Genomic DNA, 24,083 nt, shown 5'->3' on the forward strand with positions numbered 1-24,083 from the left:
TGCCTCAATAGGGTATAAGGAAATAATTATATGTTGTGTCGTTTGAATTTAAAGCTTATAAAATTCCCGTTTTACAATATATTTTTCACTTTTGCATTACTATCTTCTATTAAAGAGCGTTAAATAGTTGTTTTTTTTTTACTTTTTATCCAGCAGTTAAATTTTGCATTAGAGATTTTTTTTAATAGGTTGTCAGGAAGCTGCAGGTTATGTATGATCACGTTTAAACACAAATAATTTATGAAACAACTTTCAACATAAACGATTCAGGAATCAAACTTACTAGTAATCAAATTGTGAATAGTTATACTATAATTTTTATAAGTTCAATTTTAAGTATAAATATAATTTTTATACTCTAATTATAAGAAATCTTACTTTGTTATTGTTTTTAACAAAACACACTCAGCTATGCTAAATTCTGGTTGAGGAAAATAGTCAAGCAGTGTCTCTCAATAATAAAAAAAAATCAGTGTTTTTTTTGTACTATTAATAAAAATGCGTGCCCTTGGTGGCAGTTTGCACTAAGCTCATGGTGCGAGGGGCCTATTCCAGTTATTTTCAATCCTAACTCCGGTGATATAATAACTTTTTATCACTGGAACGACATCGGACGTGGTTTGAAGTACATTTTGAACTTTTAGCTCCAGGCGTTACGTGGAAGCTCAAAATTGAATATTTACGTTTACGACGTGAAGCGTACCTGAAATTTTACGTCTGCGTGTATATATATACATACACAGTAATTTGTACGTGCATTTTTAGTATACCCATTGATATATTATGGATTACATGAAATAAAAACTATCTTCACTTAACCCCTCTCATCTTTATACATTTCCATAGGATTGTAGCGAATAAGTATTTGGATAGTAGCATCAATACAATGTATATAAATTCTCAACTTTACCAGCCAAATTTCAAATATGATATTTAACATTAAAATATTGATGAAGTTTCCGAAATTAGTGTCTAACACGAGTAATAAATCTTCTTTTATGTGTGACGTCTTAGCTCTCGGTATACAGCGTTTTGCAGGAGTAATTTCTTGAATGGATCGTAAGATGCGTGGAACGGAAATGCGTTATCACGGTGCTGCCATTTGTGGTGGATGGCGAGAACCATAGTTCACAAGGACAAAAGAAAACTTTATAGTATTAAATTTTAAATGAATTTTAACAACATGGGTAGTATTTTAATTAAAATTACCGTCAAAATCAGGTCCAAAGCCGGGATTCAGCATTCTTTTTTCTTTTTCACTTTTATCGGAGCTGTTGAATTATTAAGTTTAACCTTTCGCTCTGCAAATAGAATGATTCAATAGTCGAAGTAGTTTCTCCGGCAGCAAATTCTAACGGCATGTGCGAAAAGTACGTGTGATTCGCGTCAAGGAAGGTAATTGTAAATACAATTTGCTTATATTTTTCACGCTCGGCATTATGTTAAAGAATTCTTCGTTAAATTTAATGTTCGAGAGTATTATAAGTGTATTTGCAATATGAGAACAATGAATTTGCTCGTTACCGAGGTTTTATGTTACATAAACTTCTCTGGGGAATACTGAAAGATTCGCTCAAGCTTTTTTTTATATAGATATATTTTTTTGAAAAACCGAAATCAGAATGGTTGTCCTGTAATGAATGATGGGATTCCCATCCTGCGGTATTTCTGTGGCGAAGTGGCTTGAGTCGAGCAGGCGATATTCCTTCTTTTTTCACACTTACCTCGAAAAGTAGAGCTGATAAAAAAAAACTAATTTCATATTTAGATTCAGCGCTCCAAATATAGTTAAAATCAGTTCCAAAATCCTAGGCACCAATTTTATTCTTGTTGGCCTGTTTAATCTTACTTAACACTCCATTAGCTTCAGAAATATTATATTTTATCAAAAACACGCCTTATTTAAATATACAATTTTAGCGGTCAAATTTCTAAAAATTATGAAATGCCACATAAATAAATATTTGTTTACGTTATTAATTCTCAGTTTCTTTTCTTCGCATAGAAATTATTCAATTATATGAATAGAACTTTATAAAACACTAGCTGTGATAACCGTCGTTGACGGACTAGATATCCGTTACATTGCTGGTGCAATCATCTGTCAGGTCTGTAGGCTATATATCTTTGTAACTATTAAATAATTGATACCAATAGTTTCATCATCATGTAGTGCTAGGCGAAAACAAAATTTTTCAGATTTGTCCTATTAATATAAATTTAAAACTAAACATTATTGCCAACTATATGTATGAAACCTTTATACACAACCAGTAGGCTATTTCGTAAAATAATTAACAGGTACTCATTTCCCACACCTCGCTATTTGTGGACAATGTCGCTCTATGTTATATTTACAAATGGATTTCAATCGCTATTCTCTAAGAAACTGAGGATTTTTGTAATAATATATATGAGCTTCATCCATTCAATAAATTTTTTTAACTCAGTTCAATAATAAAAACGTAATCAAACAACAAACATCCATATCTTCACATAATAATAGGACGTTGTTCGGCTTCCAGGTTGTAGCCGCGTCGAAGGCGAAGTTTTCACCGACGTTTCGGTCGACCTTACATTCACCACCATCAGGGTAGCAGTTACAAACTGAGGTTCTTGGAATTTTTTTTTAGATTACAGATGAAGCCAGTCCCACACAGCCGAAGTGTTTGTGGGCAATAGAAAAATGGGAGTGATTTGACTAGAGGGAAGTGATGCGTTCCAGGTAAAACGTATACGCTTCTGTTGATAATATGAGAAACTGCCGTTGCTCTCTTCCCTCTCCTGGGAGGGAGGGGGGGAGCAGCTGGCGACGTGCGTCTGTGCGCGAGGCAAGACTGCAGGAGTGCGGAATCAGCACCCCGGCAGCCGAAGGGATGCAGCGAAGTCGGGACGCAGCAGTAAACCGGCGACGCGCCGGAGGAAGCCTGCTGCCCGGAGTCAATCGCAACGAGAACTCGCCCGAGGCCCGGAAGGAGTCAGGGAGTGGTAATGGGAAGGGGTCGTTACCACAACGCCGAACGTACATTAACGCCGAATACCATAACGCCGAATGCCAAATTGACCGCATCGCCGACAGCTAGAAAACTGATGTGTACCACAACGCCGAAATACAGTAACGCCGAAAAATGTTGCTACACGGAGGGGTGGGGGGGGGGGGGCGGGCAGCAGGAACAAAATGAAAAACAACTGAATGAATTAGTGTGTAATTCTTAAATGTTTCTTAATGCCGAAATACCATAACCTAACATAACCTAGGCTAGCCTAACCAAGCCTAACCTTACCTAACCTAACCTTTGTGGCATTCCTGCAATGACATTTTTCGGCGTTAATGTGTTTCGGCGTTGTGGTAATTCGGCGTTGTGGTACACAGCAGTTTTATAGCTGTCGGCGTTGTAGTCAATTTGGCATTCGGCGTTATGGTTTTCGGCGTTATTGTACGTTCGGCGTTGTGGTGCGTCCCCGATGGGAAGCAGTGCCTACAGTCACTGGGCCGCTAAGGTACACGCAGCAGGACCACCCCGGTGCACCGAGGGCAATGAAGAGGCCGTACACTGTCCAGCCGGCTCGTAGGCACGACAGAGCCTCTGCACGACTCGGGTCGGTCCACATGACAGTGATCCGGAACCTGCCTAGCTTCCCGCTACAGCAGCGCTGCCGGCATGCCGCGCGCGCTACCTGGCGACAGCCTCGGGCAACTACCGACCGCAGTGCGCCTGGCGGTCGCGGCGCGAAGTTCTTGGTAGTGTTCTTCACCCTCTTAAACACTCTCACCTGAGAAGGGAGTATTTCCTGATTAACTGCAGCTTTTGGGCCAGTCAGAACCTTCCGTTCTTCTGGTTGGCTGGTTGGTTTGGCCAATCAAGCTGGGTTTTTGTGATTGGCTGAGGCTGCTGGCGATTCAGAAGCGATCTGAATTTTGTTGGATGCAAAACTCTATTTTGAGAATTTCTGAAGAGTGGTTCCCATATTCTGTTTAATTTGTATCCATCCTCCCTGTTTATGTAAGATTGGTCAGTGAAATCTTCGCCTTCGACTTGGCTACAACCCAGAAGTAAAGCAACTCCAGGCAATCGCCGCAAATTGTGTGGTTTTTTATTGATAATAGGACGTGTGAATTCAATACACACAATATCGTTATCATCATTCGATTAGCTCCATTTTTTTATCATAAAGTAATATCTAGTTGTTAAAATTTAAAAATTAAAAAAAAAAAACACAGTGCAACTCTTTGTGTTTGTAATTCATGCTCAGTTTCATTTATTCAACCTTAGTATATTTAATAATTATTTTATTTTACATAACCAATTTGACCTTCTTAAGCATGCAATTTCAGAAAATGACAAGGATAGTTTTAATTATAAGGATAGTTTTTTTTCCTACCAAATGCTTTATTTTAACTAGATTCAATTCGTGGAGCAAATATACTTTTTATTAAAAATTCAAACTCCACCTCCCGTTCAATCCTTTATGTGTGATATTTCAGAATGTAGTAAAGAGCAGTTAATAGTTGTATATATAAGCACACATCATTCATTCATCATACCTCCCGAATTTTAAATTTCAGACATTTATCTTGACATAAAACCAAATGTATCTACACCCTTTACCCCCCTTGTTGTATAATTGAAGAAAAAAAATTAATTGTGTACTCAAGATGTGTTATTTAACTTGAAATCTAGTAGATATTTTGTTTCTAAATCTAAACATTTCCTATCTTCATTTTCTTACGGGTGGAATTTCGTAAGTTTATATAACTTATTAGTTAATAGAACTTTGAGCTACCACTTATCTAAATTTCATCCAAATTGGTTTAATAATTGATTTAGTTTCAAACACCCAAGTTTTTTAACTTTCACATTTATATTAGTAGTGAGTATACATGGACAATTATATGCCATTACTAGAGATCTGCAAAATTCGCGGATTCATTCGGTGATAGGCTAGAATTCAAACACATATACCTCTTAGATAATTTTTCTATTGGCTTACTGTTCATTTGGACGAATCTCAACCAGTTATAAACCCTCAACCAAAGAAGGATCGAATCACAGACAAACCAACTGAGACGACTAACAAGTCGGCAGCCAATGAACTTGCGTTATTTGCCCGAGTGTACAGGGGTATGTGCAGTCTATCCTAAAGGCCATCGAAAACGCGAATTTTGCAGGTCTATAGTTATTACTAAGTATTACCTTAACGACCAAATTTCAATTAGAAGAATAAAATTAACTACCATTTGCAGTCCATTATTCATACCTACATTTAAAATAAAAGTTTTTATGTTGGAAGGTCAACAAAATATGGAAACATTGTTCAAAAACAGAACAAATATACTTAAAGACTAACTTTAATTTTACAGACTCTGGAGGTTGTTATTTGCTGTTAGGGACCGTTAGCTAATGGATGTATTGACCTATAGCTAATGACTGTATTGCAAGTTTCATTTCTTCAAAATACGCGGGCAGGGTAAGTGATTAAAATAAAAATAGTTTTGTGAGAAATTCGCACTTACAAAAAAATTAATTCTTTCGAGCTTGGGGAAACTCATTTTCTGTAGGTAACAAGAATGTTAAGGCCCAAAACATTTCTACTGTGATGTTTATAAAAAATAATAAAGACGAGTAACAAAGAAACCCTCGGGGGGGGGGGGGGGTGGCTGCCACACGCGCAAAGAAAATTCACATGTATTAGGATATGAAATATTGTATGGAACACAATTATGTGAAAAATATATAATTTTGCGTTGAAAATTGATATTTATTCACCAATTTACATTTCTTTAGTGGACGCTAAAAATCAAAAATGAGTTAATGATAGGTAAAATATACATAAACATATTAAAAGTGGACTATAAAAATGTTCACAATTTATTATAATTTATTTTGATTTTTTAAAGGGAAAGCTTGTTCTGGTTTCCTGCATAACAGATGATTGGCACTGTAGTCTCGCTTCACCAACGCTTGCCTAAAGTGAGGAATGTAACTCTCGGTATTTCCCTTCCCCCTTTCAATATTGAGCGTCCCACTCTTGATACCACTCCCACTTTGATCTATCATACGCCCTAATTCTAAAAGTATGGGAAAGAATGCAAAAGTATACAACATATGTTTGCGATTTGTATTGTTTGTTTATTTGCAATTTTTAGTATTTGCTTTGCAGTCCATTCATAACACTTAATTTTCACCCGTGTGTGATCTTCACTGTTAGATATTTCAAGGATTATTTAAGGAAGAATGCACATCAAATAAACAAAAAAGTATTAATGGTGTAAATTAAATGGAACTTTTCTAGAAATTGAGCCCTGAGTTGCGAACTAACAAAAATTTGCTAAAGTATGCAAAATATGCTAAAGTATGCAAAATATGCTAAATTCTGCGATGGTACGTAAGTTTTCTTATTTAAATGTAAGAAAAAGTATGAGAAAGTATTCAAAACTATGAAATAGAATAAAAAAGTAAGCAAAAGTACGTGAAAAGGGGCGAAAGTATAAAAAAAATGTTTGGAAAATAATGGAAAAGTAATGTAAGTAAAGTAAACTAAAGTTTAACAAATGTTTAGAAAGTAATTGAAAAGTAATGCCATATTTGCATAATAGCATGTCAAAAGTGTGCAAATGTGCAAATAAGTGTAAAAGTATGTGAAAGTATGCAAAGGTATTAAAAAGATTGAAAAATACATTGAGGTATGATAAAGTACGTAAGTGTGCATAAGTATGTAAAATATTGTAAAGATTACAATAATATGTGAACCTAAGCAAACGTATTGAAAAATATGTTTATGTTTGGGAATAGGTAACATGCTTAAGAATGAGAAAGAATTAAAAAATATGGGCAAGTAGCGTATGAAAACGTATGAAAACGTATGAAAGGGATGCGTAAATTTGCGAAATCAAGCGTTTGTGTGCAAAAATATGTGAAAATTAGCGATAAAGTAAAGTTTGTGAAAGATGCGAAGGTATGCAAAAATTAACAAAAATGAAAAGTATGCGAAAGTTTGGGATAGTATGGGAAACTATGGGAAAGTAAGAATTAGTATGCAAAAGTATGAAAAGTGTGCTAAAGTATGCAGATTATGCGAAAATAGGCGAATGTCTGAGAAAGTATTCGAAAACCTGAAAGAATCGGCAAAGTCTAAGAGAGTACGCGATGTCTGAGAGACTACGTGAAGTCTGAGTACGCGAAGTTTGAGAGAGTACGCGATGTTTGAGAGCGTACGCGGTGTCTGAGAGATTATGCAAAGTCTGATAGAGTAAGCGAAGTCTGAGAGAGTAAGCGAAGTTTGAGAGAATACGCGATGTCTGAGAGAATACGTCTGACAGAGAGTGCAAAGTGTACAAATTGGACAAAAGTGCTCGAAATCCACGAAAGTCTGTGAAATTCTGGGAAAGAATGAATAACTTTATAAAAGTACGGAAAATTATGGTAAGGCTTGAAAATTTGTGGAAATATATGGAAAAGTATGCGAAAACATGAGAACTAATGTAAAAGTATACGAATTGATTTAAATAATTACAAATGATTAGTATTATAGCCATTTCTATCATGTAAAAGATTGTGAGTAAATATTATATACCAAACGCAAAATGTATCTTAAGGAGACATGCTGCCTAGTCCAAAGATTTTATGTTTGTTTTGTTTTTTTTCCGTTGTGGTAACTGATTGCAAGTACGTTTATTTGTTTTCTGCAAAATGATTTACAACCATGTGACACGGAAAATATAAATACATTCAGAATTTCCTGCAACGCTCTGCGTCATATTCATGATGAAAGGTTTTGGGTTCGATACCCAACGCCCCGGAATGACTCGAATTTATAAGCAGCGAAACGTGGTGTCTCTTTGCACAACTATACGACGTAAGAACCTACGAGAACCCACCATAACTTCACATCCAGGTAGGCGCGGGCGGTAGTTATAACTCAGAGCTCGTGTTCAGAGTGCGACGACCTTCAAGCTACGTCCAAGTTCTTCGCGTGTGTGTGCAAAGTCACGCTGGCTAATTGAGGCGGATTAGCACGGTTCTGATTGGTCCCGCAAACTGCCATGTGATTTCGATTGACGATTCGAACTTTATCTTACCTTGCTCCTCGGTGGGCCTCTCTCCGTGTGACCTCCAACACACAGCCTCGAATTCATTTAGCGAGACCACGGAAAGTAAACGTTTATTTTAAAATCATGAAAAATATTCTTTCAAGCGTGGCATTTTAGCGCTAAGGATTGGTTCCAAAAGGCGAACCGGGCCAATATTTACGTACTAACACAGACGTGTTTCTAAAAAATAAAAAATAATAAAACTTTACCACACAGAATCACTGGTTACAGCCTACTGAGTTCAAGCCAAAACTTTGTAATCCATTTTACCACGTTATTGTCCTACACTACATTTTGGCGGGAGATAAACAGTTATGCCTTAATGCTGCTAATAATTGTATATTAATAATGAAAAATAACATCAAATTTAAGTTATACCTCAGTAATGTAGAGAATATATGTATACATATAGTTTTTAAGTTTTCCATCAAATAAAACTCTTTGAGGGATAAAAATCAAAATGTTTTTTATGTTTTTTTCTAGTGAGAGATAAAGTTAATAATTCATAACGATGCCATCAAATTTATGTACGTGATTTCACAAACAAATATGGGGTAAATAGCTTTTTTTGGGGACAACTAATATTGATATTACGTCCTAATATTATTATTTTTATTTACGTAACTTTTATGTTTAACCTTTAGCTAAGAATGAGAAACAAATTGTTTGTTTTAAAATTAAGTTTTGTAATGAATTTTTATACATTTACGATTTTACAGTCATTTGCACCGAAAACTGAAACGAAATAAATTTATTTGTTTCTCTAGGTAGGTACGCTATAGTATTTGACACAAAGAAAATGGCATTAATCTAAGTATTGTTGAATAACTCCTCTTCCCTTTTATTTCGATATCAATCGCACTGAATATTTGACTTAGCAGTGCCAACTGAGTAAAAGGTACAAATGTAGGAACCAAAGTTCGCTTCCGCCACCCAGAAACGTTATTAATAAAGGAAAAGTAATCTGCTAAGTTTTTGGTACCGCGAAACTGTTCCAAAAGTATGATATAGAATGGTATGCATACCGATCATTATGTTTGCTGATATTGAATTTTGGTAACTAATACGTTAAAATTTTATTACAGAACTCTTCTTATGTCCCATATCTGCTCATTTTTCTCAGCGCAAATATAAAGGTAATTTGTATTGTTTCAAAACAATACGTTTATTTCAAGTTTTCAGATAAAGAGAGCAATAGTATTAGTAAGAAAGTATCACAAAATTGGATTGTATGAAAGTTATTTTGATATAAATCTCATCACTGTATTTGGCCTAGTGTTAAAAGGTGTTAACATACTGGCCATAGTTACTTGTAAATTGTATTGTTGATCTTTGGGCTATATGTATATTTGACAGTAAAGTTATTAAAGTTGGATAATTAGGGGAGGGGGAAGTTGGCTAATATTTTTGATAAGGAACCACCCTAGCATTTTTCTGAAGTGATTTCGAGAAACAGGAATCTACGGAGGACCAGCTTCAACCTAACGCGAGTGCATTGTTTCACCGCTGCGTCACATCGCTCAGTTTCAGTGAGTTTAAGTGATTCAGAGACAAGCAGAAAAACTCCACAGCAACAAGCAAGCATGCGAACTGGTAACGACTGCTCGAAGAAAAAAAAAAGTGTTTGAAATTTTTAAATCATATAGCAGAAAGATTATTTTTGTGGACCCTTACACATAAGAATGACAATTCGATCTAAAGACGATCTATAAAGTAATTCCTGCTTAAAAAATAGCATAATTTCCGTACCATTACATTATAAAATTCGTTCTTATTTATTGTCAAATTTGTTTATATTATATACAACTTATGTCTGAAATAATTGTTTATGCGAACAACTATAACTGAAAGGGTTGGAAAAGCAGGGGTTGAAGGTAAAATAAATGCATAATTCCTTTGGTAGTCATGTTATCAAATTCATTTGAATTGTCTCTTAACCATTTAAATATTAGTTAAAACGTTGGTATAAAACAATATTTGATTCAACCAACCATTCCTAAAAAGGGTGGGAAAAACTGTTATAACTACCGTATTAGGTTTATTATAAAACTTATAACAATTTATTGTAAATAATATAAATATTATCTTAAACTATTTTCGATAAGACGAACCATAACAGCGATGTAATGAAAAAACAGAGGATGAAATTAAAACCAAAAATATTTCGGCACAGCCTACAGGTTTGGTAGATTTGGTAGTAACTATTTCATCTTAAACATTCTGTAAATTTCTGGGACTTATTTTCTATAAATTTCCAAAATAATTTTTTAAAAATCTCTAATATTCCATGCAGAATTTTTTTTCGAATGAATTGTATCGCCGTATCACGTGCCGTCAACAGATGTAAGGCATACCACGCGTGCCAGGCCGGAATACAAGGCTCGTCGCTACCCCCTCCCCCTTCGCTCCACGCGCATCATTCTTCCTTGGCACTGGTATCTATCGCTGAGCGGCCTTGGGAATTCCGCGGGCCGCCGCGCGGAGTGGTGCGAATGGGCACCACTTTTCTGAACTTTTCGGACGTAGGGCCAGCCCGGGATGAAGCGACTCGTTAAAGCCGCTCTCGTCGGTTCTGTAAAGACGACCCACTATAATAAACTGAAAAATCATTTAAACATATGTCAAGGACTTACTTCGTACTCTAAGAAGACTGTTTAAATCGTGAATTGCTCAAGGCTTTAATAATTTACATGTGTTTTTTTGTACTTGTAGTAGTGTAGAATTTATATAATAAAATTTATGTTTATAAAGGAGCTTGTGGTGTTTTATTTCTCGAACCTGCCACTATTAAGCTAAATTTATGTTACATTACATTAATTTTTATCGTCCAGGGATCGAACCAAGTTTCGAATCAATCTTTACTTGAATGAGGGCATTTTTTGATGAATTTTGGATTTTTTTCCCCAATCTCTAGCTAAATAATTACACGATTCCAAGATGGCGCCCAAATATTCAGATGATGGACACCTCAGTAATAATAAATGATTACTGCACTCTAGCGGGTTAGAATAAAACTAGCATGATGGTAATGCACTCTATAAGATGAGTAAACACACATGATGGTGTCCTCCAGCAGACAAAAACAAGATGGTGGCAATGTCCTCTGGCAGGTGGTTGCTACTGGGAGCATGTACTGAACACAAAATGTCGGATCCATGATGGTCGTCAAGGTCAAGGTCAAATTTCAAGGTCAAGGTTCAAGGTCAAAGTTCAATGTCAAAGTTCAATGTCAATGTCAAGGTCAAAGTTCAAGGTCAAGGTCAAAGTTTTAGGTCAAGGTCAAAGTTCAATGTCAACAGTCGAGGATAAAGGTATGGTGAACATAAAAATATACTAACATGGTTTCAGCACACTATAGCAGACGAAAACAAATGGTGGTCTCCAGCGGACGAAGACAAGATGGTGGACATGGCATTGTACCAATTGACGATATATACCTTGTTATTGGTGGTGAGAGGTCAGTCTAGGTGGCTTCTGTGGAGGTAGGATCTGATGTTTTTTTATTTTTTTGCTCTTACCGGTTTTGAACCAAAAACAGGAATCGATCTAATCAATCAGTATTCTAATAAGTAAATTTTTTGATGAATTTTGAACTTTTTTTCATTAAATCGGATAATAAATAAAGATTTTCAAGATGGCGTCCATAACGATACTTGATACAGTGGTGACATAATTCAAAATTTCGGTGTGCCGTAACCCATTTTTATTACTTTTTATTGAGTATTGTTAACATATGTTAATAAATTACTGGTGTACTCTCGCCGGAAATCGAACCGAGGAACGAAATCGTTTACATAAATAACCATTTGAAGTAGGCAATTTAAAAAAAAATAGTGGCATTTTTTCGGAATTTCTAGCATTGAAATAACGGATTTTCAAGATGGCTGTCATAACGAAACATGCAACGGTTTTTTAATTTTTTTATTAATAATGTATTTATTTTATATTTTTTATATTTTTTTCATTAAAATCGGATAATAAATAAAGATTTCCAAGATGGCGGACATGAAATCATACTTGCTGACCATATATATACCTTGAAATAAGTGGTGGGAGGTCGTTCTGCCAGCGGCTTCCATGAAGGAAGGATCAATCGTCGTCATTTTTTTTTTGCCCTCACTGGGTTTGAACCGAGGACTCCGAGCTCCATGACGTAAGTGTACATTTTTTTATAATTTTTTTTTAAATATTTCATATTAAATTTTTATTATTAAATTCGATTGATTAGTTTTTTAAATTTTAAAATTTTCCCCCGATTTTCTAACATAAAAATTACGTATTATCAATATGGCGGACGTAACGGAAATTGCAACGATGACGTTATAATCCAAGATGGCAGTCATAATCCTAGATGACGTCAGAGGCTTATCGGAGGCTTTAACATGGATGCATAAGCCTCTTTTAGAAATTTGTGTTATTTCTAAGGCAAAAAGTATTTTGAGGTTTTCGAAATCCTAATTTTTGAATTGAGGAATTTTTTTAGATTTTATAGCGGGATTTTTTTCCAAAAAAAATTGAAATATTGGCGATTTTTGGCAGATTTTCAGAAATTTTGGCAAATTTTGCCAAATTTGAAGGTCAAAGGTCAAGGTCAAGGTCAAGGTCATACATGATGGCCGCCGTGACGTCATCGGAGAAGTAGGTTTAAATGCAGCAGAAACCGCCACACACCACACCCTGAACCCTGTGCCCGGAGGAACCAAACTATACTGCTGTAAATATTGGCTTTGAATATATATACTGTATAGAAGTCGCGAGTGGATAGGATTTACTCTACGTTTTTCATATGCGTATAATGAGCAGCTTGGGAACTTCACCGCTGCAGTGCGCTGCCGTAACGCCCTGTATCGTCTTAGTTGTTATTTATACGTTAGAGCGCAGCACTGTCGCCCGCTGTCATTCCCCGCACCCCTCATCCATCATTCACTGCAGCTCAACGTCGTTCAACAGAAATGGGAAGGGGTGTTTGAAGAGTACGACACTTGTCCGCTAGGGACCACCACAAGTCGATGCCCTATAGATGGTGGCGATTGCGGCGGTGAATTAACCAACTACCTCAAAACCGTATTAGAATTTTTAACCTGGGCTGGCGACTTCTATACAGTATATATATTCAAAGATATTAGTCATTTATAAAACTGTAATAAAACTTAATTGGGCTATTATTACCGAACCCATTTCTCCCTATATAGGTCGGAAAAATATACTCTAGAGTTTATGGTTGCATTAGATTAAACGATTAAAGTAGCAGAAATTTTTTTACAGAAATGAGTTTATTTGTTTATTTTTTATTTTAGTACTAATCTGCCCTGTAACATAGTATTAATATCATTTAATGGAATGCCTGAAGTTATTGGGACTAGTTTCTACAAATGTGATATCCTGTGAAGGCATTGGCGTTTAGTATCGTATTCAATTTTGGAAATGATTACAACTATATCGTAGTTATGCATGACCAGTGTCACTAATTACATCCTGGTTTCTGGGTTGAGGCAAGCCACAGTCAAGATCGCTGTACCTGCAAACCTGATCAGTCCTAATTGGCCAGACCACCCTTCAATCAGAGCCGACCACAGGGACCAATCACAGCTGAGCTGTGGTTGCTGCTATATAAATACTGCACCAGAACACCAGGCCTCAGTTGTTAATCGCCCTTACGAATGACTGGAACACAGCGCGCCTCAAATCAGAAGCCAGGAATTGGGCGGTATTCCAAGAGTTCGGGTAAGGTAGCGAATAAGCACCACCTTGTTTGGGTACAACAGTAATCTAACTCGCGGGCCGTATTCCAAAACGTGTCCCAACGGAATCCCTTTAAGGAACCAAATCGGCAACAGTTTTAATAAACGGTGCCATGCGCGAGGCTATAAACTGGTTTCAACGCATTGTAGTGGACATTTTGCAGATATCTATACAATTTTTACGGCAAAAATACTAGAGGTAAAAGCAGCACCATCGCACAAAAATATAAGTTTTTCTAATTTTGTCAAGTACTTTTTAAGTTCCGATTATTTTTTATTATGACCATTTAAGTGTGCAAATGTATTTCAGGAAAGTTTCTCTATCATAAAGTTTCATTCGTCACACTAATGCGCTTGGTACGTCCCACGATGGTCAGATAATTGTCTATATACGAGTTAATGGCGCCAAAAGCGGGTTCGCCATTTGGACAAAATAAACACAAAAGTGAGCTCTGCGCATGCGCGAGATTTGGGCAACATAAAGGCAACGGATAGGACACAAAAATCAGTTTCCTATAAATAAGAGACTAGCCGTGTCCTATCGTGCACCAGAAATACGGTTAGGTCACAGGTGTAGCATATTCAACACCTAAACCCTCACATTTGTGTCATGAAATACCAGACTTCGTGTAATAATATGCAAGTAGTGTTAAAATAATGAACTTGTTTGTCTTTAAAAATTTGATTATGTGTGATCTCTGCCTTAACTGTTGTAAACCAGTGTGGCGTCTTTCGATTACTTTATCTTCCCCCTTGGACCCGCCATATCAACCGAATACAAAAAAACTCGACAAGCTATTTCCGGCGAGTGTTACGTTTTCACTTCTGTCTCTGTCTGTCTAAACGATCGAAAAGGTTGAGCAAGAAGTGTGGGTGTACAGTGCCTCTTGTGTGATTCGTCTGTAGTAAACAGTCTGGTTTTACCACGTTCGTGATAAGTAAGAGTCAACTACCGTGCGTGAGTATCAGGCGTGCTCATGACGGTGCAAAAATTTACGAAGATGAAGTGTATTCACATATGAAGGAAGCCAATGTACAGACTGTGTCCGAGTTCGACCGACAATATTCAGCTGAAGATTACCATAGAAAAAAAAATTAAGTTGAAAACGTAAAATGTCCTAATGATATCCAGTGCTTACCAGGGCTGGCTGAACAGATGGTTTGTTGCAAATAACAGATAAATTATTTAAGATGAAACTCTAAGCATCCGTAATAAAGTTTATTTCAACAAATTTCTACAACCACCGAAAAATGTGTTGATGTCTCAAAACTATTTCGATTTAATGATTGGTGCTAACACCATTATTTCTGTAAATTTAAGTGGTATATTTTATTTTTTTCGTGAACAACCTACAGCTGAAATTTTTCGGTCTTATTTTGACTCATCATGTAGAGATCTAATGCGAGTTAGCTGCGCAGTAGATATTTTTTGTAACCAATATCTACGGCACCGGCAAGCACGTAACAAGCTTTCGTTTAACCAGTTTTCATCAAGAATACATGTCGGTAAAAGGAAACAATTTTTTCATGTAAACGTAGCTGCAGCTGCATAACTTCCCTGTACATTTGAACTACTTTAAAACTCATCTTCATTTCGTCACCAGAAAAAAAAAGTAACATAAAATAATAAAGTTTCGCAAAACCGTAAAATAACTTAATTTCTTATTATATTGGGTCGGATTTTATCACTGCAAAATAGGGATAAACCCATGTCTTTTTCCCTCTCAGTGACTTATATGTTGAAATGAGAATGGGGCATTGACGGATTGTTATTGTGGGTAAGGAACGGGAACACCCCAATAAAACGCACTAACTCACATCAACGTCTGCCACTAAAATATGAATTTTCTCACCATCGGCAAACGAGTGCGGATCGCCTAGGTGGGAGCAAATAATCTCACCACTCAGCACCGTGGTCGCGGTGCTTTCATACAAGCATAGCAGTCAACGGGCGTCTCAAAACATTGAACGGCGTAAGTACTCACTGCTTCCCCTACAAAAGATTCGTCCAGCGAAGTTTTTCAGATAGATTTCGAAGAAAGACTGCCTATTGTCACCGTTACTATGGTTTACTTAACATTTTAACATAGTTTTTTTGTTTCATGGTCCATAGAACCCAAAACCATATTCAACTCAAAAGTTTATATATGTAGCCTATATACATAGCATTTTTATGGACGCGATAACTGCCGTAATGTTTTACAAATCACTTCCAAACTGATACTTAAAATATTGTGGCGGAAAATCTCGGTCGAGTTCCTTTATGGGAAAAATTCCACCAAAGGGGTAGTGGAAAGGTTTTTTGAAAACAAGGAATTGCTATTTTGATGTGTGTAATTTTTCTTTCAGTTTTATTCTTTGCAATTCCAACGTTACCGCCATAAATGGTTTAATATATTTTTATTTGTCATGTCTAGTTTCATTTAATATCTTTGATTTTGCAAGTTTGTTTCCAGCCGATGGTAATGATGCTTTGGAAATTATTAATCTACATGGTTTATGTATCATAATTTATATAAGTAATATTAAGAAAGAATATTTCTTCCTAATAACTAAATTTATGATGGTGAATGAAATTGCAATGTTTTATTTGAAACAAATTGGGTTGTAATTCACTTAATAATGTTGTCTCGTAAAATGTAAAATTTTTAAGGGCAATTTTGATTGGCTATCAAAACAAAAAGACAGAAGGTAGTATTTTGTCAACTGTTTGGAATCTTCATGTAATCAATCTCTTCTGCTGCTGTCATCTTCCATGCATGTTTGTTATTAATTTTTTAAAGATATATGAATTCTTCCGTCTTAACACCAGCCTCAAAGTCACCATCACCATCGTCTCAGTGACCACCGTAAGCTTAATTAGAATAATTTAGTTTAACGCATCGTTTCTATCGTTTTGATCTCAAAACATCAAATTTTTGACTTGGTAGCTTCAAATTCTTGTATTGTGTTCTTATTTTCTGTAAAGCTGTTGTTGCTGCCATTGTTTCCATTAATATTATTTAATCCTTCAGCTTGAGAAACAGAAAATCCATCATAGAATTCTGTTGTAACATCAAATCCTTCTTGACTCATCTTAGGAAACTTGTCATAATTTTCTTCCTGTAGTACGATAGCTTTGTGCCGTTTCTTCAATGCTGGAGTCTCATTGCATTTCAATGCAGGCGATGCATATGTCCAATTGTGATGATTTTTTTCCAATCCCGCATACATTCGGTTCAAACCCTCAATTTTTTTCAGTATACGAAAAAAATGTGTACCTTCGCAGGTTTTGGTGTGTGTGTGTTTTTAATTTATCACTTTTTCCATAAACTGAAAGCTGCAATTGTAGCAATGTACCATTTACTGCAAATGACTCTTTGCACAATTGCTTTTATCATGACGTCGAAAATTGTTGGTTTTAGTGAACGAAATGCCACAGTTCCGACACATATATGTCGACGGTGACACTACTGCTTTTAGAACCCATGCTGATTATTCTTGACATGTCATCAAAATCGTCTTCCATTTTTCAAACAGAAAATAATCCAACCAGTGTCGAACACTCGAACTTCGAAATACCTAGCTTTTGTGACTGAGATCATTAATTAGAAACAGATACCTAAATACGAATTTGAGTTATCCACCAGCGAGAGATAATTTTCTATTTTGAAAGATTGATGGCCAAGTAGTTCAGCTTTTCAACAACAGATGTCGCCTAATGTTGCATGGAGGTAAATATTATTTATCTTTCTTGTGGGATGCGGGATGATCACTCATATAGCAAGACCTAGACCTCAAGGGGAAGGAAAATCATCTTCCATGATAGTGTATCACTAGAGACCGGAAAAATTCGCGAATTCATTTCGCGATAGGCTAAAATACAAATCGTTATACCTCAGTGCTGCCTCTGCTATTGGTTCACAACTCACCTGGATGACTCTGGGCCATTGAGAAACACCCGACCGAAGCTTTATCGAATCACAGGCTGCTACGATGGAACGTCTCACAAGACAGCAGCCAATGAGTGGGTGGCATTTGACCGAGTGTACGTAGAACTATGGAGTTCATCCTACAGGTCATTGAACCCGCGAATTTTTCGGGTCCCTATGTATCACAGCTGTTTCAAGGCATAATAATAGATTATATAATACATTTTTATTCGGTGTGTTGTACAGGCAGTCGCTCGTTCATTGGTGAAGCAGGTTGCTTAATCACGATCCCAAGAGAAAGTCTTCGCTAGACCTCTAGGGGAAGAAAACCATTCTTGCATGATTGTGTTACTCAGATGTTTTAAGACAAAGTAATCATCTGAGTAATGAATCTGTTTTGTCTGAATTCTTCCTGATAAAATATATTTTAAGTGCTGATTTGGCAGCAGAAATTTAATATTAAACTATGATAAAATTGCTTGTCTCATTACAAAAAAAATACATGCAGAGCCTGGTGTCCCATAAATAACCAGAAGCACTCGGAGAATACCAGCAGAAGATCACCGGGAATAACCAGAAGTACTTTGGGAATACTCTCCAGGAGTGATTCAGAGCACTTGGAGAAAACCAACGCACATTTTGGTAAATAAAATTATATTAAGAAATTAAAAAATTACAAAACAATCTCTGTCAGTGTATGAATTCTCCTTTGTTCAGCAAGAACATAGCTCTAGCATAAGCAAGAATTTTTTTTTAAAATTGAGATGTCTTGACAGTAGATTACCAAATTTTTCACACAGGACAAAGTTCTCAGTTTCGTTAAAATGGCAGTAATGTATTTCATGATGCAGTGCATGTTTTGTGCATACAAGTGTCTTTCCACAGAATATACCGTTTGATTCTGATGATTGCGCAATCAGTCGGTCATAATTCCTTGTGCATATTTTTAATCTTTCATAGTGTATAAACTGGCTACAACACCTGTTGCAGTGATATCTAATACGTTCAGAGTTATTTTTACAATCACGTATTGGTTTTAAGATTACATCACAGAATTTACAATCAGGTTCTTGCTTATGCGTAACTAGTCCCATGCAGATATCATGGCACCCAAATAGTTTATTACATTTGACACACTGATAAAAGCATCCACTTCTTTCATGCCTGCGAGCATTAGTTGCTTTGGTGAAGTTATTTCCGCAGTTCCTTTACTGTGGCGTTTAAAATGTCGATCATGCTGATGGATTCACCACAGACAAACTAGTTGATGATGCTGTAGACAAAGATGTTTATTCTGTTGAAGACACTGCATCTTTAAAATGATAGGTGGTGCTGAAGCTGCTATTACCAGGATTTCCGAGGTCTTTCATGTAGCTGCAGATGACTATGGCACATCTGCTATCAAGATCTCTGCCGTCGTCAATGTTGATGCCATCATGGTCTTTGTGGACGATGGTACACCTTCCATCGAGATCTCTGCTGTCGTCGGTGTGGCTGCCATCAGGGTACCCTACTAACGATGGTAAATCTTCCATCGAAGTAGAACTAAGAAACGTAAATACACCAAAAAAAATCCCAGTATACTTAGCAAATAGAGCTGATCCACACATTGCCAAACCTAAAGGTTAACTGAGGAACCAGCTTCTGGTCGCGGATTATATAATCACACAGTTGCTGGAATAATATGTGAGTCAAATCAAAAAACATTTCAATTAATTTTAATTTTTTTCTCTATCAGTCTATTTTGAATAAATATAAGTAAAGAATACTAACCAAATATATTCGAACATTGCTCCATTGGCCTTTAGTTGACCCCAACTGGCTCCAATATCTCCAATCTCATTTGGTTTCAACTGCGATTAACAAGCTCCAGTAGCTCCAAATTCTTAAACTGCACCAAGTGGCTAAAATGGCTCCAAATTCTCCAATTGGTTACAATGACTATAAGCTATATTGGCTCCAATTTATCCTATTGTTACAATTACTCTATCTGCTTTAACTGTTTCCAATGTATTCAACAGGTTCCGATGTTTTCAACTGGTTACAATGACAAACTGGTTACAATGGCTTCAACTGGTTACAATGGCTCCAATTGACAGATTTCAACAGGCGCGTGCAGGTTGGTACAAGTCATTCACTGTGTGTAGCCCGTAATTCTTAGTTCGTGAAGTATAGTCCAGGTTTCATTGATTTTAGATAAATTTAAATTTTCTGCTTTTTGCGAAGCAAATGGAAGTCTTAAAATCTCGACTAATATGTTTTAATCTTTCCACGACGTGTAATCAATCTCTTCTACTGCTCTCATCTTCCTTACATGTTTATTAATAATATTTTTAAGATGTTTAGTGTCTACATTATCACTTCCACTTCTATAGTAATAATAATAATACGACTATAATTTCCATTTAAACGTTTCTTTTCCATCGTTTTAGCATCAGAGCTTCATCACAGTCATCGATCTTGTCAGCTTCAGATATTTCTTTTTTGTTCAGGAGGGCTACTAGATCGTGTATTAGGAGGGGATTGGCCAGCCATGACGTCTGGCGCCATGGCTAACTCCCCTCACTCTTAGATCTAGACTTAAACTAGATAAGTTGGGCCCAGTTAAAACCTGCATAGACACAGGGGAAACCGCGAGCTCGTTCATGTTAGGTGCAAAAGTCATGCATTATGCTATCAGGTTGGTTATTGTAAACAGAAGGATAATTCAGGAAGAAAAGTTGGTCGTAGCAGAAATAAACTACTAGGCAAGGGGCGGGAACTTGGAAATTGCTGTCCGCATTGAGTTTGGGCAGTGCTGGGACTACAAACACAATTTACTTGCATACTGTAAAAAAATGTATATTTTATTACATGGTGTTGAACGAGATTAACTTTTTTTTTTTTTTTTAGATATATTTGAAGCACTTGAGGTTTAATTTTCCTCATACATTTGTGTAGTTATTTTATTTTAAAAAAAAAAAACGTTTTTATAAGAGAAAACGTTATGTTCGTTGCCATTATGTTACCTTTACCACCTGGATTTAAAAAATACATTATTTATGCCGTCTGCCATCTATCGGACTGACGTAACGACGCTATCCGGTGTTAGTCTCTGGAAAAGTGCTTGAATGACGTCTTAGATATCGCCGAGCGTGAATGTGACCGAGCGCGTGCGGAGCGGGTGTTATTCGCACGGTGTTTGCGCCCGTTGTTACGACGATCACGCGCGCGTTCGTGGAGTGAAGAGGGGGGGTAGATAAGCGGGGGCTAGACGCTACGTAGACGCGGTCGTCCCGCACGGCGACTCGGGACCTTGCCACCTTATAGTCAACCCGACAGCCAGCGGCCAGGGTCGCAGAGGCCTGGCGCCGACCAGAAACAAGTACGTTTACACCCGCGAGCGAGCGTCATGGTGGAGTCCGCTAGCAGCTCGCAGATCACCCTAGCGGTGAGTTAATGAACTGACACAGTCGCATTTCTAAAAACCTCGGTGTTCAGTCTTCTGAGTTAGAGACCTGATTCTCGTAGTCCAAAGTTGCCGAATTATTTGCATCGGTTTGGCGAGAGAGAAAATGTTAGTGATAAAATAAATAAAGTGATATAAAACATTATCTTATTTATCACAAGAAATTATTTAATGCAGAGTATGTATTGTTTCAAGTAATAAAATTTTATATTGAATAAATCTATTAAAATTGTTAATGTGTAATAATGGTAATATGTTTTCATAATGGCAGAAATTTAATACGTATTGATGTCATAAATTGGTATGTCCACGATTTTTCGCTAAAAGAGGGATTATTTAATGAGTTCATCCAGGTAACCCACTCTTCCAACCTTCTCTCTCTTTTATATATATATATATATATATATATATATATATATATATATATATATATATATATAGAGAGAGAGAGAGAGAGAGAGAGAGAGAAAGTTTTGGAAAGATATCTGAATGCACTGCCGTGCCAATAATAAGGTTAATCATTTAAAAATATGAATCATAAAAAAATATTCAGAAAGTTGAAAGTATGATCATTTTTAATTCTAATGCGTAAGGCTTCGTTCGGAGCACGAAAGGTTAAAACAAAAACACAATAAATGTGTTGTTTTTTTTTTTGCTTATAGTTCCTGGATATTTATTCCCTTTTCACTATATGAAAACGTTCATCATAAGAAACAACTTAAAACATACAAGTATTTTTTTCAATATATTCTATGTTTCCGGCTATTATTTTTATTGTAATTAGTAATCGTCTTTTTGGAAAAACTACTTAAACCCGGACCAAAAAAATTCAGAAATTAAGAATAATTATCAACCCGAGGTTGGGGGAGGAGTAATTGGCCGTAACCTTCAGTAAGGAAATAGACCAGAATTTGACTGAAGTTAGGGGTAATGGGAGGAGGGGAGGATAAAGGATGGACGGATAAGGATATGAATCTGTTTTTCCCTAATGCGATTCAAACTATATATATGTATGTATATATATGCATAAATAAATAAATATATATATATATATATATATTCATTTCACTACCTCACTCAGATTTCCCAACATTAACAAAGTCGGCAAGATGGTAATCAAGTGGAGTCACGGTTCGTGGAATAAACCAAGAGAGACTAGCGGCTCGTACGTAGGTTTTCAGGCTATGAAAATTGGCTGCACCTGCACTGTTATAAGTAACAGTAAATTGAAGGAATTTCCAAACTAACAAAGATTTCTTTCTAATTTCATATAACTTTCTAATTTCGCATGACTGTATACCAAAGTTATGTGTTGTACAAATTTAAAATATCTTTCTGAAATCTTTCAAACCATTACTTGACAACTGGTTTCCAAAATAATACTATGTAAAAGGCAATAACTTTTTTTTCTGTGCAGCGTACTTCGTAAATTTGAGGCTAAAACTATGACGGTGTGCGTGTATTCGAAACCTCTCTCCATTTGAGCTTGCTGGTAATCTTGGTTACAGGTACTTTACGAACTCTTCAACCAGTGAGGATCATAATAAAATATTAGAAACACAGTTTACTTCAATTCATATACTACCTACAACGCAAAAGAGTATGTATTGTACACAATTGCTTAATTTAATGTTTGAGTTAATTTAAATGAGATTTTTTTATTCCTTTTGTAATTTTTTTATCAAAGATTCAACCACTTTCTTGCTTTCAAACTGATAACTAGGCGTGTTATCACAGGAATTTGAGAAGCTAATGTATATACAATAGAAATTTGTCAGAAAAAATATTTTAAAAAGAATTGAAAGTATAGTTCCAGAGATGATAATTAAAATATAATGGGGATACTGTAAGATATTAACAAACTAACAAAAACAGGTAAGAGAGTTTTGCTGTCAACAATGATATACAAATATGCTTGCCAAGATTATTTTGATTTTATACATCCATGAAAAATATGCTTTGCACTTCCTGACTTTTTCTACGACACAGAAACAGGTTATACTTCGTCTCGGTTATTACTCGGAGCCATGAAATCATAAATTCTATTTTTTACTTGCATGTAAGAACTTACTGTATTCTTGATGAAAATAATTTTTTATACCCATTAGGATGTTTATTTTTTATCTTATAATTATATTTTCATTAGTAAAATAAAACTTACGTAATAGTTTTTATACCTATTATTTACATTATTTGTTTTTCGCAGTTGTGTAAATGAAATATTTAACGGAAAAATACAGATAAAGCTAGATTACAAATGGCTGTTTAATCTTTTGTTGGTTAAATGAATGATGCATTCTATCTTGTGTATACATTATGTATACTCCACTCAAGAGCATTTATCTATGGTTTTTGTAATAAGATATAAACACATTTCTAAGTTTTATTAGACGACAAACTTTTAGTTGACCAGATGAAATGATAGCTGAATCCGTATTTAAGAGTTTATACGACACTAGGCATAACATTTAAGACAACTCACAAATTGTAGAGCTTTCAGTGAAAATTAAGGGACAGGATAATGAAAGGGTCAGCCAGTATGTTTTTGAGTTAAAATTTGTAAAATTACCTATGCAAACTTTTAGTTCATTTTGCAAATTTGTAGTGTAGTTTTTAAAAACAAGTATAATTTGTGTAATGTTCACATATGATCCTATAAAATATAATTGTACTTAATGTCTTTGTTAAATTAGACTAGTGTATATCGTTAAATACAGTAACTAACGTTTAAAATTCCATACTTTGATGTATATTATATGTAAGAATGTACGTACAATAAGATTTAACTAAGTTGTATTATCGTCACTTCCCGTAGTTTTTAATACATACTTACGTCATTGTAAAATTGCATTATAGTCGTAGAAGTGAAATTACAATTACCAGTAGACGCA

The 24,083-nt window shown here is 35.8% G+C and overlaps 1 protein-coding gene across 7 annotated transcripts in view; it reads left to right on the forward strand.

The window, feature by feature from the left end:
- Positions 1-24,083, forward strand: part of LOC134536506 (solute carrier family 23 member 2) — a 156,912-nt gene that overhangs the window by 26,923 nt on the left and 105,906 nt on the right. Inside the window, exon 1 of one of the 7 annotated variants that reach the window (XM_063376276.1) lies at positions 19,841-19,863. The exons of 3 other annotated variants lie outside the window; for them this stretch is intronic. Coding sequence is in view for 2 of the 4 variants with exons in the window: in XM_063376262.1 (XP_063232332.1) it covers positions 21,136-21,174 (39 nt within the window). In the remaining 2 variants the exon portion in view is untranslated. Of the gene's footprint in view, positions 1-19,840; positions 19,864-20,981; positions 21,175-24,083 lie in introns of those variants that run through there. 3 more of the 7 variants (XM_063376262.1, XM_063376270.1, XM_063376237.1) reach the window with 3 other exon arrangements.

This window comes from Bacillus rossius, chromosome 1 (assembly GCF_032445375.1).
Source record: "Bacillus rossius redtenbacheri isolate Brsri chromosome 1, Brsri_v3, whole genome shotgun sequence".
Classification (NCBI taxonomy): Eukaryota; Metazoa; Arthropoda; class Insecta; order Phasmatodea; family Bacillidae; genus Bacillus; species Bacillus rossius.